Source organism: Varroa destructor, unplaced genomic scaffold, assembly GCF_002443255.2.
Source record: "Varroa destructor unplaced genomic scaffold, Vdes_3.0 BEIS01000004.1, whole genome shotgun sequence".
Taxonomy (NCBI): Eukaryota; Metazoa; Arthropoda; class Arachnida; order Mesostigmata; family Varroidae; genus Varroa; species Varroa destructor.
In genome coordinates this window covers 12,719,600-12,737,619 of record NW_019211457.1, presented here as the reverse complement: position 1 = coordinate 12,737,619, position 18,020 = coordinate 12,719,600, and the positions used below count along the sequence as shown (strand labels likewise).

The 18,020-nt window shown below is 39.1% G+C and overlaps 2 protein-coding genes across 7 annotated transcripts; one reads left to right on the top strand and one right to left on the bottom strand.

Annotated features, from left to right (window-relative positions):
- Positions 1-200: 200 nt before the first annotated feature.
- On the bottom strand, positions 201-5,649 carry RabGGTb (geranylgeranyl transferase type-2 subunit beta). 2 transcript variants are annotated; one of them, XM_086986195.1, is made up of 7 exons: positions 5,609-5,649; positions 2,966-3,073; positions 2,536-2,674; positions 2,080-2,297; positions 1,147-1,378; positions 760-881; positions 201-553 (listed from the first exon to the last, which is right to left on the bottom strand). In XM_086986195.1, the coding sequence occupies exons 3-7, from the start codon at positions 2,645-2,647 to the stop codon at positions 368-370; spliced, it is 870 nt and encodes a 289-aa protein (XP_086842321.1). In that variant the 5' UTR covers positions 2,648-2,674; positions 2,966-3,073; positions 5,609-5,649; the 3' UTR covers positions 201-367. The 2 variants fall into 2 exon arrangements, with proteins under 2 accessions (XP_086842321.1, XP_022661352.1); XM_022805617.2 differs by lacking the exon at positions 5,609-5,649 and adding an exon at positions 4,089-4,407.
- On the top strand, positions 4,748-16,913 carry Pink1 (PTEN-induced putative kinase 1). Of its 5 annotated transcripts, none has more exons than XM_022805612.2 (12): positions 4,748-5,071; positions 7,609-7,811; positions 9,193-9,430; positions 9,735-9,884; positions 10,119-10,187; positions 10,891-11,037; positions 11,535-11,645; positions 11,948-12,166; positions 12,385-12,509; positions 12,681-12,781; positions 13,703-13,901; positions 15,101-16,913. In XM_022805612.2, exons 2-12 carry the CDS (start codon positions 7,660-7,662, stop codon positions 15,741-15,743), a joined length of 2,154 nt encoding a protein of 717 aa, XP_022661347.1. In that variant the 5' UTR covers positions 4,748-5,071; positions 7,609-7,659; the 3' UTR covers positions 15,744-16,913. The 5 variants fall into 5 exon arrangements, with proteins under 5 accessions (XP_022661347.1, XP_022661346.1, XP_022661345.1 ...); XM_022805611.2 differs by lacking the exon at positions 4,748-5,071 and adding an exon at positions 5,134-5,257; XM_022805610.2 differs by lacking the exon at positions 4,748-5,071 and adding an exon at positions 5,134-5,261.
- The last annotated feature ends 1,107 nt before the right edge of the window (positions 16,914-18,020 follow it).

The following is an 18,020-nucleotide window of genomic DNA, read 5'->3' as shown; positions in this document are numbered from 1 at the left end:
CTCCGTATGCATATTTATATATATTCGTGAATTGAATAACGACTTGGTCATTGATGGCGCTTCGCTATTTACTACTAGGTCACCATCCGCAGAGTTTCTTTTCAGTGGCTTCTTAGTCACGTTATATATATGTATATATAACTTCCTGAGTTTTCATGAAGTGATCTGTCTTATTGACATGCATTCAAGAGAAAAAGAAATGCCCTAAATCGTAAGTGTTTATTACTTTTAATGCTTTTGGTGTCTTTATTCATATAGAGACACATATGGCCGCATAGGATTCTCCATTTGACCGGTTCATCCTTTCGATCTTTCACCATATCCACTATACATCAATATATGCAAACTATAAGGAACAATAAGATTTTCAAGAGTCGAGAAGCTGCGGCTTAAGTCCTAGCCGATCAATGACATCTTGGCACATGCAGAAAACTGGATTGAGCTTGCGCAACCGATTTTCTCCTAGTAAAGCCAGGCCAGCAAGGCCGAAAAGCGTATGGAACGGGTCGACCTCATCGCCGGGCCTGTCTGCGAATCCGCCGTCCTGTTCGTCCTATATACAAAAAGCAATTTAGGATCAATTCAGCTGGGTAGTTATATTGCGTTCATCTAAGGCTGGGCGCGAATCTCGAAAATGTCATTGAGTATGAAAGAAGTCAACTTCAATCAAAATCAATTGATCAAAATTCGAGAAGTACTCCAGTTAGTACTGTAGGAGATGGTCAGATACCCGGCGATGATCAGTAGCTGTAGACGTACCTGTGTTGCTAGGATAAATTGTACCAGATTTTCCTTGTCGATCCAATGCAAACGCCTTAGCATCGCTAAACTTGCTAGAACCCACCAGGAATAACAAACGTCTGGCAGCTTTTCAGGACGACCTGACGAAAAAATCACACTAATATTGTATTAAATATTGCCATGATAAAGATTACTTCGTATTTGTTTCGTGAAATAGAGATTCAGGAAATCAATTACCGAGAGGAGACGTATCTCGCTAGACAAATTGCTCCCAAAAGCGTCAAAAAGACCATGTGTATCGTACAATTAAGCGGACAGCTAGCGATTATTTTAAACTATTATTATTTTGGATTTTTAAAGGGCTTTTTTAAAGATAGCTTTGGAGATATCTCAAAAACCGCTTACCATTTAGGCCTCCGCTCGGTAGTTGCCTTTCAGCAAGCCACCACGCGAGCTGGTCCGCATGTGGACCAACGTGCCTTGACAGTTGTCCTATCACAGATAACGTTCCCAGGCAACAGTAGATTTGACCGGCGTGGGTCTCTGAATGTGGCCTACAACCAAAACCTCCGTCGAAGTTCATACACGCCATGACGTGGTTCGCAACGGAGCAGGTGTCGATAGAATCTAACCGTTTCTACACGAATAGATAACGAAGACGTGTACGTAGCTCGATTATCTCCGTGAGGATACTATTTTCTCTGACCTTATCGTAACGAAACTAAACTTTTTATAAAAGCTTAGTGTGCACTCTGTTAGCAAATCATATTTCTGGTCTCTAGTTTAAACTTGAGAGCAATACAAGAATTATCGTAATACAAATAGGGTGAACACTTTGAGGTAAAAATTTTTTTGTCCTTTAATTAGTAAGCAACAAAGCATCGTGTTGAAGGTGAACTTGTTTAGTGATCTGGTGCAAGTTAGCGGATGGAGTTATAATGTTATTCAATTTGCAGCTTGTCTTCACATTCTCGACGAAGATGTGTTCGAAGAACTTGTGTTCTGGTAGCAAAATTGGGAAGTAATCCTTTCAAGAACATTCAGTCACGTTTTCGAATGCTGTCCGTAATTATATATATTTTTTGCAAGTCTTATTTGCAGAGGTAGAAGGTAATATTAAGGTTACTATTACCATTGTGGTAAATTAAATTTTACAAAATTAGTGCTGCTACTGACCAACTTTGGATATGCTTTTAGGTGCCGCTTCGCTAGTCCTTCAGGCTTCAAGACAAGAATTCTCAATCTTTCATGTCCAGAGCCTTGCCCTAAAAAGTAAGTCGTATGATATTAAATTGCAATTTCCGTCGCAGAATCAATTTTTGCAACATAACAACTTACAAGTAAAGCAAGTGTGGCGACGGCACAGAACGAGAATCGAGTATCCGTTTCACCCCATTTGTCCCCAAAGAAGGATCCGTCTTTCTGATGCAAAGAAACCACGTAGTCAACAGTTGCATCCACGTTGATCTCAGATAAGGCGTCTAACGTCACAAGAATCTGTACTGCTGATAGTGTATACAATATGTGGGGATCATGCCGGGGCGCTGCTGAGAACCCTACAATGATAGTTAAGTACAGGTTATAACTGATATTAGATAGACAGTTCATTTGCACTACGGTCATTCATCAAGTTGTATATCACAAATCTTACAAACCATTAAAACAGGGTAGAACATCGAGCATCACAATTTTGCGCAGGTGCAAACTTATTAGCCACTTAGTAAATGTTATCTGAAATTAAAGAAACAAAGCTTAGATTAGGAGCTGACTTTAGGTATACGCAAATGTTCTTGCCTCCACAAGAATGCTGACAGCCTTTGACAAAGGAAATAAGGTCGTTCCGATCGAACTCCGCCAGAGCACCCATCAAATCAACGGCAGTCATCGACCAATAGATGCCACTCATGCGAAGGTGTTCCGTAATTGCGTACTCCTGTGCATTCAGACAAATCGACATAAACATCATACGTATCTACGTTGAAAAAACTATGACTTTAAATTGTAGTGTGGCTAATCAACGACAGAAGCTGAACTAAGCAAACTGATCCGAACTGCGTTCAACCAGACCAGTGTTAGAAGTCTTAACAACACTATAAAGCTAATTTTTTTTGTAGAAACATCGATTTTAATGTTGTATTATTAACACATTGCTACTTTCGAGAGCAATCAGTGGATGGAGCTGGTTACAACCACGTTAGAACGTAACATGGAAACTAACACTCACGTATGAATCCTTCTTATTGGCGAATTCGATGATATATTTAGTATGTTTCTCTATGAGGAGTTCACGAGGCGCATCCTTCGGAAGCGCGATATCTTTGATGGGGCACGCCTGAAAAGTAAGAAACAGAGCCGCCTTAGATGTAACAGATGTTAGCCAGACTTAGATGTAACCAACCCTATCTATTGTAGATAAGATATCTCAACGTACTTATGGTGGCTTTTAGGGCTCAGATTAGCGTATGAGAAGCTTTCCTGAAAACATTAAGCTTTAGCTTATATCACGACCATTTATCTTTACAATTTATATATATATATATATATGTTTTTCTCATTTTATAACATTTTTTTAAACCGTGTGCCAAAAACGTGCACGAAACGGTTTAATTCTGACAAACAGATAAATATATTCAAACAAATAATTAAGTAGCCATTTGTTCCAGCTGAACACGATACTGATGTTGGAACGTGTCACTATTTCCACATGAGCAGAGCTGTTAAGAACCAGGCTTACGCAACTTGGTTTGCAAACTAATCGCAAAAATACTCATAATAACCGTAATCAAGCTTAACTATATTGGGATAAAGAAATCTGTAGCAATAGTCATATAGTTTTAATTGTGCGTATATATAGAGCTGCGAACTAGCATGTGGTGTAAACGAAAGGCCTTATGCGGGAAACATCTGTTTAAATATAGCGCAATATTTCATATGCTTCGTCCGAAATCTCAAATACTTCTGCTGGGCGGTCTCCGTGTTTATTGTTTACATTGAATTTTCCTTTGTCCCGTCAGCTGTCCATAGGCTAGAGTCTATATACGATTCTGATACCACCTATTCATCTGCCCATTCTTAGCCATGTTTCCTTACATAGATATATCCAATATAGCGTTACATAACAGCTTCATACGCTCTGCGCCAGATCGCCTTATCAGTTGTCCATATGGTTATCTATAGAAAAAAACTGATTATTTTGCACAAGGTGGCATAACCGACAAACGGGAAATCGTTTGTCATCGGTCAGTTACCATTTGTTAGTCAGCAGGTATCATTCGAACGAAAATTTTGCTCGGCCTAGCTACGCGCTATAAACTAATGGTGCTCTACTCGAATGGAAGTAAACTCACCATATCGAAACTTTTTTTTTTTTTTATCACGCCAACTTTTTTTCCTTACGACTGGCGTTTAGGCGTTGCTATAATGTACTCGCGGAAAATTTGTCGGACGGACCGACAGATACGCACAATGCACACTCATAGACTATTTCGTAGAAGAAGTGAGTGCTACTGTAGAGTAATGATGGAGGTACAGGAGCCAAACAGAAGCCCACACTATTTGCGAGAGTTCCTTTTCCGTAAGTTTTACCGACTGCCCGCACTAACAGTATCACATAGGGAGACACTTGTGGGGTAGAAACAGAGAGGATAAATGTTTATTTACATCAATATAGGTTTTGTCGCGCAGACGACACCAGTGTTTGCGTACATAGGCACCGTGACATTTTGAATCTGCTTGAATCAAAACAAACGAAGGCAGTAGAGGAAGACGTTGGTCAATGAGGAGTATCTATGACGAATCTCTTTCAGACTTTCATTTATTCACATACTGGCTAAGTCAGTGATTATTTTATTTTAACGGGTGAAAATTAAATGGTAACGCCCAAAATACAAAAGGCTTAGTCAGCTGTTACGTGAAATTATTCGGAACACTGACTTCTAGTAGGTATCTGCTGCGTTCACCAATATTCTTCAAGCAGTTCTTCATCGTTCACCAATATCAACCCATTTTCAGTCTAACTAACGCGACGTAATGGACAAACATTGTATTATGTAGCAGGGCACCCCAAAACTAGCAGAACTCTTCATCTTTCGGGATTATTGTGCTGATAGCTTTTATAGTAAAGTAATGACCTTTATAGTAAAGCTGTACGTAACATAGTTTTTGGATTATCATGTTTTCTATGAAATTTCGTCCGTATTCAGTCATAGTTGGAGTTTCAGATTGCTTCTAACTTCAGCTGAAAATCGTTAAGTACAGTTACACATTTTCCGAAACCTGCTTTGTTGTCCTTAGGCCCCTAAATCGCCGAAATCCACTCCACCATACGCAGGTAAATGAATTGCGTAACAATCGTAAGTCCAAAAAAACGCCATTAAACTCAATTGCTTTGGTGATGTCGTATTGCTAACAGCACATCGCCCGCAATGAAGCAGCCTTAAGCGGCTCGCGATGCTTCCATACATTTGACCATATCATCTTGATTAACGTTGAGCCTCGGCTAACAACCATAGCTTCAGTAAGTAAGTATTTCTACTAGTTGGCTGTGAGTGTTGTTCATACCCAGTGTGAGACAGCAGTCGTAAGAACATTGTGCTAGTTTGTCTGTGTGTCTCTGTAGCAACCTATAATGGCAAATTCCGATTGACAACATCTCAGTGTGAAGTGGTGTTCTTTCTGTTACCCTCTACGGGTTCTGATCGTTCTCATCTTTTTGAGATACCGTGAATGAATTGTACGTGAGAGACACTGCTTGTTGCGTTTACACGTAGAGTCGTATAGTATCAATCACTCAGTTGCGTGTGGTCTTCAAGTTCAGGCGACAACAAGAAAAAGTATCCTGCACATATGCTGTGTACAAAAGGCTTACCTAGAATGCCCTGCCAGTGCAAACGTCTTCTGAACTGAACGGTGGCGTCATTTTTATTGGTTTGATTTTGCCGTTCCTCAGAGATTCCGTAGAGGTGTCGTAAAGACGCAATGCATTAGTTAAGTAGTTTAAACGTACCTACAGTTTGATTTCTGTACATGTAGACGTCGTTGACTTCGAACAGTCGGGGTACGTCTGCGAAATGTTAGGCGCTATACGGAGCTAGAATTGCAGAAATCGTTGAACATGTTTTCTGTTGCGCATCTGTTATCGCCACAAACGCTTATGGCGTTAGAGCTCTTGGTGATATAGGCACTCGTTTAACTGACTCACAATACGCCAGCATTAATAGAAAACAAACAATTTGCGAAAAAAGAAGTTATTACTATAGAAACTAATAATTGAAACTACAAATGAGAAACTAATAATAGTTTCTCGGAGGACTTTTTGCTGACTGGAACTACCGGAAGGTTTAACACAGACTACTTGTCCATCTTGACAGCCATAGGCTACGGATTCTGCTGATAGTCATATGCTGAATTGCTGATTAATAATCCCAGTATCCCCATACCCTATCGTAAATAACCGAAAATTTTGAATCGTCATTGAATGTATGTTCTGTTTATGTTGTTTAGTACGCATTCTGTTTATGTTTATTATTTCACAATCTGCATCCTTATATGTATCGGTATACTTGTATGTACACAAAACGACCATATAATGAAATTAGCCGTACACACAACAATCGCGTTCGATAGAATCCAATAATCGCTCGAGTCTATCAACTTTTTTACGGCAACTATAGTTGCTTGTGGTTATAATACTAATTATATTGACAAACGTGTAGTCACGACACCGCATTGATATGAACACGCAGCCATCTGGCATTTGAACTTTTTTATATTTGCCAACGAGGTTCTCACGCCGTCTTGAACCTCTCGGCCTCCCATGAGTACCCCTAGTTCAAATAATGGTAGTTATTATTATGATTAAGTAGATAAATCAGGCGAACATATCGTAACAACTATCTATATTTGTGGGTTACTACGTTGCCAATAACAATTGTGCATAATGTTATATTGAAGTATAACGGTTCAGCTGTGTCAAATCCATGATATATAATCAGTAATTTTCCACATGCTTAGCGGGCTATTGAATCAAATGGTTGATTTGGCCTAACCTTGAAAGCTATATATGAACCCGAGAGAAACTGCGTTTCCTGTATGCGTAAGCGTAGTCCGGTACTCATATATTTTAAATACTGAACAAGTGGCACGTACGCAGCGGGGCAAACGAAAAGTATGACTATTTATTGATCTCAAAACTATGGCATGATATTTCAGTCAACTCGGTTGTATTATTTAGTTGGAAAAGACTTGTCGGCAAGAGCAGGTGCTGCGGAAGTTCTTCCATCCCACGATCGTTTTTTATATCATATATATATATATATATATACCTATAGATGTATTTCTTTTTTCGTTGTTCGATTTTTCAATCGATTTGGTAGCTTTTGCGTTAATTATAAAATGACTCGTCTTGTTGTTTTTAGTATACTTTTGTTGCAAAGGGCCGGTTGTATGGCCTGGTAGATGATAATCTAACGTAGTAATGAACGGGATGAAGTAAGAATTCGAGGGACCTACCCCATAATATAACCGTGCGTCTACAGCGTAAAATTTTTTGAAATTCTGTTTGTTGAGGTTCTAAATAAGGTTCTGTGCAATTTTAATACTAAATACACTTTTATCGTGGTTTGCGAACAGTATATACTACTGGCTTCTTTCAGTACAGCGCCCACGCCACAGTACGAATTATTTTTTTCTCTCTATTGCATATTCATCTAGTAATACGTAGGCAATATATATTACACAAAAACGCCCATCTACGCCCCATAGCCTAGCGCATAAATGTGTAATAGATTGTACGTATCAGAAGCTAGTTTCCGATTGAATTTCGACTAACTGTTTGAAGCTGTCAACCATTTACTGGCTGATTTTCAGCAAAGGACCAGAGGTGATGTCGTGTAAGGGGGGCATTGATCTTCGTTGAGGATGCGACCATTCAGTTGGATTAAATTTGAAGCCCGGTGGTTGTGTGACGCCTTACGGCTAAGGGCGCAAACGACGTCTACTTGTTTACGGCCCCCTACCTGCGCTGATCAAGCTTACTTCATTAGAGGTTATTTACTAAAGCTATTATCACGGTACGTTTAAGGGAGTTTTGTCATATTTAAAAAAAATCTATTAAAAATAAATGAACTCACAAAGTGAGTTTTTACTTATTTTTTTTTACTTAATATAATTTCATGTGTAATAACACCTAACAAAAAGATATAGTTTTAATTTTACGTAAATTCAATCTATAGAAGGTTTTCAAACATATACCGAAGATTATTTCACATGTCTCCACTTTGATTAAATAAGAATAAGTTGAACGACGATACGGAAGATCATTAAAGAAAGGAACACTACGCGGTACATTATTGCTAACTCAACATTACTAGGGGGAGGCAAGTTATAGCTCAAATATTTAATAATTAAGACACTTGTTGTAATGTATAGGGTAATTGAAAAGTAATGTTAAGTAACGTATAAAGCGAAATACAGTCAAGTGGTACTTTGAAAATATCAGCAAAACGTTTCTTATTTTTATCACTAGGAATCACATACATTTGTCATAGTGCTATAGGTCTGCACGAGATTTGGCTTTTGTGTCCGCAGACAGCCGCCTTTAAATAGCAAAACATGTCTCGTTTGAACATAAACATGCCACTTCAAAAAAGCACCGTGTTTTTTCTCATTTTACAATACCGTTGTAACGATTAAACATACAGCCGTCTAGATATCCTTGGCGTGATATATGTTTAATCGCCGATGTCTTGTTCGGCTACACGTGGCGTGTACAATATTAAATTGCCTTATTTTCATTTTACTACATTGATTGTAAGCTTCCGACCACTCCGAAAGCTTCGTACCACTCGAGTAGGTAGTAGAAGAGTGGTCTGTCTGCTAATGAAGCATGAATATCAAGCAGAAATTATGGCTACCATGCACAGGCAAGTTTGCCTTGTCAGTAGAATGTGCGACATTACCTTTATAAATAATATCAATTCAGGACATTGCAACCGGTTATGTTGCCTTCATAAATGCCTTTGTCGCCCTGTGAACCTTGGACTATTAAACCCAGCCTGGAAGATATTATTACGAATAGCCTTTTCTCGTTGTTTTAAATAAATTAAAAGTAATTTTCTATTCATTTTTCAATTTTCATCCGTGTTATTGACTCGTGTGCTACTCCAAATGTCTGTGCGATATGTCATACTATCTTGTCTAGCCACAGAAAAACTAATTTTAAGCGTTGCAAATTCACAAATAGTTACTAAGCTAAAAGTATGAGGTTACTACATCGTTGGTGTCTAGAGTCAGTATTTATAATCGACGCCCCTAGTTTGGAGCAAAATAACGAGGTTAGGTGGAAATTTTGAAAATTTGACGATTTAATGATTGGCATCCTTTTTTTGATTGCCTCCCACCCCCTGTTGCTACCTTGTTAAACTAAAATAGATTTGTGTTTGTTGCTTACAGTTGGAATTTTGGGAGTGGCGAGACTTCGAACACCCGGCGCAGTTTCATCGCAAATGTGGGGAAGGTCCGAGGGGGAAGGGAAGGACCTAAAGGTCCTAGCGGCGGTGGCAGCGGGGGATCTGGCAGCGTCTTGCACGGTGCCGGAACGAGTGGTGAAACTTCTGCAACAGACGCAAAGGTTCTTAACGAGTCAATCGTAGCTCATATTGCACGTCGTTACGGATATCGCGACACTACGGTATGTAGACATTAACAAGGAACGAATTGACCTTTTACGAAGTTTACTTTTTGCTGGAGTGTGATATCATGGCGATATTGATTCGGAATCGAAACGGGGCCTTTTAAGATGAGGCAGGCTTGCGACATATAGCAAACAACGTATATTGTTAGCAAAATTCAACGGCATTTATATTTTTTGCTTTACTGTTTTGTAAGGAAAATTTATTGACTCACGTGATGCTTACAGTATAATTTTTCAGACATGCCACCGAATCTAGGATTTGTATGTTGAATGTTTTATTTGTCTTTGTGGAATTTGCTAGGCGGCAACCTTGAGCCGGCAATCTGTGCAACGAGTGTTAGCTCTGCGTCAGTGCGTGCCGTTACTTGGATTCGCTGGTGTTTGTCTAGTAGATAAGCCGACCGTGATAACGCCCGATGAAGAACTCGAGGGAGTCTGTGTTGAGATTAGGGTACGTGCCCGATCTCGGTCTGAATACTCAGTACAACATATATCACTGAAATAGGTATACACGTAAATATATTTTACTGACGGCAAACAAGAACGCATACAATTATAGCATGGTGGCAATATGGCGATGGTACACCTATGAGAGTACTACGTATCATGTAACTTTTTTTTCCTAAATAATAATAACTGAATAATCAAATAATCGGCGAATCCTTGCTGGATTTATTCTTTACAGAGAATTTTCGACAAGATCAATTTTGACATCTTCAACCGCCAAATTTTGCCGGTCCCAGCAGATAGACCAGTAAGTCCGCCACATTTGCTATCAGTAAAGGCTGTGGTCAAACGTACGGATGACCTTAACACTTGTGTATTTTTTTGTGTAATTTTGTGTATCCATTTTGCACGTTTCATACCTCAAAGTAATCATATTAATAAAAAAGTAAATCATATTTAGAGACACTTTTCGAAGAAAAAAAAGCTTCCCGAAGATTGGGGTGGAAAACAACATTTTCGACGTCTCGTATTCGTGTTATAACCGAAACAATCTGCGATAGGTTTGGAATGTACAACGAAACTTTTGCAGCTGAAACTCGTTAAATCAAAAATGGAATTACGCTCTAGAGAATACACTAGAACTGTCAACAACCGACTTCGGACTTTCGGGACTGTCTTGAGGCACTGCTACCCCATTTCAGCTGTATAGCCGTCACCGTACGCGCAACAGTTTTTGCTTCCAAATCATTCTAGCCCTGGAAAGAAGTTTGTCGCAAATAAATTTCATTGACATACTTTTTTTTTTTAATTGATTTTTGAGTTCAACGCAAATTTTGTAATCCAAGCATGACGATGATAACAGCCTCGCAGAGCTTCCTTGCAATATGTAATACTTCTACAGCAAAAAATTCAAAAGAGAGCAGTGAACGAAAACAACCATCACCTTCTTACCTTAATGCATTTCCCGCTGTAATGACTACAGCCATATACCATATTTTGTGTATTTTCAGGTAAATCTCTCAAATTTCAAGCTGGGTAGTCCAATTGCGAAAGGATGTAATGCTGTTGTTTATTCTGCAAAATTACGAGAGGAGCAAGAATCGGACGAGAGGTCATCAGCTTCTAGCGACTTTCAACGCATTCCTACCATTGAGGAAGTAAGTTAATCAGATTATTCCATAGTCAGTTTTAATGAAAGGCAGGTTTTATCACTGTGTTGGGGCTATATGTAACGGTAGAGGTTGAAGCAATATTGGAACTTGTAAAAAAAACTATAACAATGACCTGTTTTGATTGATGCTAGTTTTGGATATGGGAGTACTTATGGCGCGACGTAACATACCGAAGTCCAGAGCGAATCTCAAAAGGTAGTAATTTCTAACTGTCCTTGACATCGAGGTTTACTACAACTAAACGTTGGTATATCTACAGCGGCACTTTCCGTTTTCTGCTTCATTCTATTCTGTCACTTTCCCATGATGTCAGTTTAAAACATACGTAACTTGCTATAGTGCTATTGTAAATAAAAACAATGCAAGAACCTAGCAGTGTAACTAGTCAATGAACCTTAGATAAAAATACTTGATAATTACAGAGAAACGTTACTTCCTTTAATTGTAAACTCGTGAAAACGTGTTTTCTATGTTTAATTCAGGAACAGTTAGACGCCGACGATTCTAAATCCTCACCTTTGTCTTCATCGCCTCCCAGAAAGTACGCAGCAGAGCTGGAGGCTCCAGCCGGAAGTATCAACACTTTCGAACAGGTTAATAACCAGATGATATAAAAACTAGACAGTAAGCAAAATTTACTACCCTGAGAGGGAAAAAAAATACTTCTTTTACTTATTTCTATTCACTTTAGTCACATATCTCGTAAGTAGGTGCTGGTCTAAGATAAGAGTGAGATCCTAATAAGATGTTCCAAATAAGGTCTCGCTTCGAAAATTTTTATTTTAACCTAATTGAGGTCGGATTTTAGTCTATATAACAGGGCGTATGTTTCTTGTGTTGATAGTGTACTACCATGATAGATACTACCTACTATGTTAAATTTCCTTTACTTTAGGATGTGCCATCAGGCCCTCTAGGCGTTTACAATCTCGCCATGAAGATGATGTTCAATTATGATGCTGAAAGTAACGCTGCAGCTATCTGGCAGTCGCTTAGCCGCGAATGTGCTCCCCTACAAACGGCGTCTTTCGGACAGCAGAATTCGCTGAATGAGTCACCCCTGGCCAGTCGGGAGGCAAATTTACCACCCCATCCTTGCATTGTCGATGTAAAGGTATGACCATAGTTTTAGTAGCTCAGGAGGGTCATCTATAGTGTTTCGTTCAGAAGCAGGTTTTGCTTCAAACGGAGATGTGACGGGAATTAAGTTAACGATGACGGAATTCGATCCGGAACGGAACGATCAAGTTTTTTTTTTGTTTGTTCTGGAATTAGGCAGCTTTTGTAAATATTCTAAGAAAAGCCTTTGCTTAATGTTTTCTTGCGTTAAAGGCGGCGTTTGTCGACCGTGTTCCTTTGTTACGCGGTGCTACCCAACTATACCCAGTTGCTCTACCGCCTCGTTTACACGAGCACGGTATTGGACGCAACGCTACCATGTTCCTTGTTATGAAAAGGTGAGAACACGAGGCACACCTACTTCCGAGTTCACACAAAATCATTATTATATTATATACTATAATAATTATGGCAACAATGTTATGCAGGACATGTCGGTGCATTCGTTATACGTTCGTTTCTAGATTCACTTGTTGATGGGATGTCCTCGTTATTTAACCGATATCCAGGTATCACTGCAGTCTACGGAGCTACTTGCGGAGTGGGACGATTGAAAGATCGAACAGACCAGAGCATGTCCGGCTTTCGCTTTGCGCGCAGCTATTCGAGGGTAGTATACTCCGTATTACATGTTGTACCGTGAGTCATTGACCTAAAAAAAAAAACAGGAATTATAAATATTATACCAATTTGTTTCGGTCTGATAAACTGAGAAAATTAACAGACACGGCCTCATTTCATTTTGGCGAGAGTTCAAAGCAAAAACCGAGGTGTGACACATTCTAGCATTGACATGTGACTTGTGACGTACAATGGTTCTTTATTGGCAGACGCTCATATCAGTGGGTGAATGCTACTAAGCTAGCAGGACATTACCGTAAACTGAACTTAGAGCTGCATAAACTTAGATGTTTGTTTGCTCGTCTAGTGCGGTTTTTTTATCCAGAATAAGTGAGTACTGATTAGTTGGTTACGGCCGAAATATACTGTCAATGTAGGAGATCAAGCCAACCAAAATTAATGAACAGAGTTGAACCGCATTTATTGCACGACAACGCCCAACGTCAAATCGTAAGAATGACATTGGAAAAAATGCACGAGGTACGTTGGAGGCTCTGTGTCGCTCACTGTATCACCTGACATTAGCTTCATAAATTACAATGCTCAAAATCTCGACAGCTTTTTATAATGGAAAAATGTTTTACGCAAGCAATACGTGACTTAACAGGATATCGTGCCCCATACTTTAGCAAAGGAATAAATATAGCCATCGAAGTGGTGGAAGGTCACGGCCAATGTTGTACGCTTCGGCTGGAAATAAACTATTTTATGAAAAAGTTGGGGAGTTTTTGGTCTGGCATCTCATATTGGATGATTTCATATTTAACGCTCGTATATATAGTTTGCTTTTACATAGTGGTCTTTCCAGTAATGTATTCGTATACAGTATCGTGTGAAAGATATGTAGATAAACAATTTAAGCTTATACCCAATTAACGACGTCATTGTATCTGTATGGTTCCGTTTACAGCGGTTGCACATCTCGTATCTCATGGTATAGTTCATAGGGATATGAAATCAGACAATATTCTTGTGGAGTTGCCAGGAAAAACCGGGAAAACTGCTTATACTGAACCGAGGATCGCGCTTTCCGATTTCGGTTGTTGTCTCATTCCTGCTGACTGTATTTCACCACTCAAACTATCGTTCGTATCCGGGCAGGTTTCAAGGTAAAGCAGTCTCCATAGTTCTCTTCACGACAACGTTGTCTTCTAGAATGGATCTACGTATATTGGGTGGTCGAAACAATGTTAAGCCTTGTAAGGCCAAAAATGAAGCAAATATTTTTTTTATATAATATTAGGAAACTAAATGATCTCTTATTATTCTAGTAGAAACATATTACCGTTGTAGAATTTGTGATTTCCAGTTTCTGGATGAAAACATATGACAAATAATTTTTACGTTAGTTACGTCATTAAGGGAGTTCTGCAGTGAACGAAAGAGGGTAGTTTGGCGGTGCAAGATCGTATGTATGTGGTCTGGCATTGTCACGGTAGACAAACTTCTACACTAGTTCCGGCAAGTTTTCCAAGTAAAAATCTTGTTAGGTGTTTTATTAATTAAAGGAATTAGTCATTTTACCAGGTGGCAGCAACCCATAATGCACAGTTCTTTCTCAATCTCAGCGGACAAAAAAGTATCACTTTTTTTAGCGCGAACCACAAATTATGGAGCACATTTTATCTCCACATCTTTGTCGGATGATCTACTGTTTATCACTCACTGTGATCAACCGCTTTAAAAATTGCTCGATTTCTTTAGGTATGAGTAGGGCTTCGCAGATGAATATACGGCGCCTAAACAAAGCTTACCTTTTGTTTACTTTTTCTCTATACAATTTGTACTTCGGCATATAGATTTCCCAGTGGTTGAACTGTTTGTTTATGCACGTTTAGCTCTTTGGCAATATCATGGCTATTTATGTATCGGCGTTGATCGATTCCGCAACCGGCAGATCATTATGAGGAGCATCTTTCACATCGAATCGATATGGCGAAAGCAATAGAACTACTTTCAGGCTGTTTTTTTACAGTCTGGTAATACAGTTTTGGTAGTAACAAAATTGTACAAAACATAATGAGCCTTATTATTTTTAATTTACTAGTTACGTCTGCTACGGCCAAGACTTTCCTTCAAATGGCACGAAGGCTGGCCATATTATTATTATTTAAAATATGCGACTTGAAAGCTGTTTAAGCTAGATTTAACTCTATATAAGATGGCCAATATTTTTTCGACAAGCCACTATTATAACGTCCACTTAGATGGTATAGAGTTGTTCGTGTGTGTGCTAGCATTTTGTACTCGGTATATCCTTTTTACATACGTCGCTAATTTCGAGTGTTTCCGTTCGTGGTTTCCTTAGGGGAGGCAATGTAGCACTAATGCCTCCTGAAGTTCAGTTGGCCAAACCTGGCCTGTTAAGCTTCATCGACTACTCGAAAGCCGACCTTTGGAGTGCTGCCACTCTTATCTACGAAGTCTACGGTCAGCGAAATCCGTTCTTCGAGGGTATGCTGCATCCACGAACGTATATGGAGTGTGACCTACCTGTTCTGGATAAAGCGCCCCTCGAACTCCGCGTGCTCGTTACCGCTTGCCTTCAACGCGAACCATCGAGGCGGCCGACCCCGGCAGTCGCTGCCACGGTCCTACAGCTGATGCTTTACGCGCCCACTCGACTTTTGAAAACTACATTGAGTCAGCACCCTTTTCGCGCCCTAAACGTTCGTGATGTTGTCGAGTGGCTATGTGATATGTCGGTGGACTCGTTGTTCGCAGCACGTCGCGAGGAGGATAGGGAGAAACCATGCTCAGCTGACCAGATGTTAAAACGTACGTTTCTCGGAAGAGTTCAACTAAGAACGGTTATTGACGCATTGAAATTCATATACGAAGCTAGGGAGGCGGCAGAAGTAGACAACGACGAGGTGGAAATGGTAGCACACGACATTATTGAGCAGCGGGAGAAAATTTTAGCAGAAGTAGAAAAGAAGTATGCTGCCTAACGAATATGATGCAATGGTAACAAATGTTTAGATAAATACGAAAAATATTTGTTTGGGTTACTGGAGACACATCAAATAAACACTTCGCTAATCGGTTGTAAACAAATAAAGGCTAAGCACCCATAGTAAGCAGGTAAGCAAGCAGAAACAGTCGAAAGAAACCCAGTGGTGATTTAATATTTGTAGCTTTTCGGTGTACGATGATAGTGAGATGAAAAATGTAGTGGATTCAAACGATGAGCTTCACGCGCAACTGCCCAAAAAAACGAAGATTCGTTGTATTTGTGCTAAGAGCGAATCCAATACAGTGTTGATGACATACAAACCATATTCACACTATGAAATTAGACTAATAATAATAATACTATGGAAAGATGGAAAAGGATTGTGTTTTGTGCCCAATTAGTTTAGCGGTTGCCGTAGCTAGAAGTTTTTCGGCATGTTGCGTAAATTTTATTTAGTGTTCACTGGAGCGTGCTAACGGGCTTTTGACCTTCATCGACGACATTTATAGAAAATAGGGGTATCATTTGGAAACGTACATTTTTCATTCCTACGTTGTACAACACCTTCGTCTTAACTACATTCTTATTATTATTATCCGGGCGTTACCTACATTAGTAGTCGTCGTCATGCGAGAAAGCGAATGAAAGTGTACGTAAATAAATATAGGAAAATCTGATTAGAGGCGGACCATACTGGCCGAGCCAAATTCAGCGCAGGTCTCGGTTTGTAAAGGTTGAAAGCAAAAAAGATTGGCAGGCAGAGCGACTAAATATGGGCATCGATATCGTACCGCTGACGAATCGTTGTCTTTGCCATTTTGTTTTGCAATCAGATCGATAATTTCCTATTTTCCTCTTACCGCCGTGTCTTCCGGATTCCTGGGAAAAAAATCGATGAGTTTTGCATTTTAATATTTAGTAGGGTCTGCGTAGGGCCTCTTGCTAACAAAACGGGGTCTAGTAATTTAATTAACTAATTAATAGTAGTGAGATAAGAACATATGTCATTATCTTAACAGATACTTTTATTCAAGCCATCTTGAACTTTTTTTTCATTGTATATAACTACTTGCAGCAATAGCAGCTTAATAACAATAAAAAGAAAGAAAATCTTATAATATACAAAATAATAAGAAATAAACTTACCAATTGCTTAACCGGTTCACATGAGCGTGTAGTAACCACATTTACGTATCTACCCGCGTTATTTTCTTATATATAAGAAAGTTCACTATTTGGTTTTATCACGTTTAGAGCTTCGAAACCTAGTCGTTTATGAGCTACTCAGCGGACAAAAGGTTACCACTCAAGCACTTGCGCTTTTGACATCCAAGCTCAATACGTTACAGCCCATCAAATTATGGTTTCAACTCAATTGTTCGGATCCTTTTGTTAGGATTCTTTCACACAGCTTTTTTTTTTACAGTTCTCTAGTCATGTGTTTTCAAATTGTGTTTCTATCGACCTCACTGTTACAGAAACTTTATCGTGCACATTACCGATTCATTACATAATCTCCACACAGAAAACTTGGCTAACAAATCTGCTGTTCAGTAATCAATGTCTACTTGAATAGTTTAAAAATTGCTATTACTATATTGACTGTGGTGTGTTCTTATCTGTCTCCAATTAGATTCTAACGTATATATATATATATATATATATATATATATACACAATATATTTCAGTGTAAATTTCTTAAGTGTTCAGCATAATTGTCAAAAAAAAAGCATTGGCTTCCTCTTCGAAGAGACACTTCGTGGAAGCGTGAGGCCACAATGGCAGCAGCGTTATCTTACCGTTGGTCGACCAACGGCATTGTGATAAAAGAATCCAATTTATGAACTCTTTGTGGGTCTTTCCAATCTACTGCGGATTTTTTGTGCAGAATGTTTGCGGTCCTAAACCCTCATTCCCCCAAAGAGACAGACCCGAAAATACGAAGAAGGTATCCATCTTGCAGAACTGAGTATTTCTGCCAGGCAGTGCAGTAGTACGGTGCGCATAGAAAAAGACAAAGGGATCCTAAGTATATGCTATCACAGTGATGTATTTGCTTTGAATTTTCATGATCACAAACGTGTTCTAAGTACTCTAGTCTAGATTATTGTTCCAACTAGTAATGTTATCAATAAAATGTCAAACTACTTTCTATATGAAACCTGGTGGCAGGCATCAGTTAAGATTAACTTTTCGATTCGGTAACAGCTTTATTAAAAGGCGACAGCTCAATTTACACGTAACGTCTATACAATAACGATGATAACCTTT

Bases quoted from the DNA above. Each gene is read 5' to 3' on its own strand.
- RabGGTb (XM_022805617.2), bottom strand. The intron at 2,675-2,965 runs GTGAGTGTTAGT...CTGAATGCACAG, and splicing joins CCAATAAGAAGGATTCATAC to GAGTACGCAATTACGGAACA. The intron at 2,298-2,535 runs GCAAGAACATTT...CTATCATTGTAG, and splicing joins CTGTCAGCATTCTTGTGGAG to GGTTCTCAGCAGCGCCCCGG.
- Pink1 (XM_022805612.2), top strand. From the start codon at position 7,660: ATGCGACCATTCAGTTGGATTAAATTTGAAGCCCGGTGGTTGTGTGAC. The intron at 7,812-9,192 runs GTACGTTTAAGG...TGTTGCTTACAG, and splicing joins TTACTAAAGCTATTATCACG to TTGGAATTTTGGGAGTGGCG. The intron at 12,782-13,702 runs GTAGTATACTCC...TTCCGTTTACAG, and splicing joins TTGCGCGCAGCTATTCGAGG to CGGTTGCACATCTCGTATCT.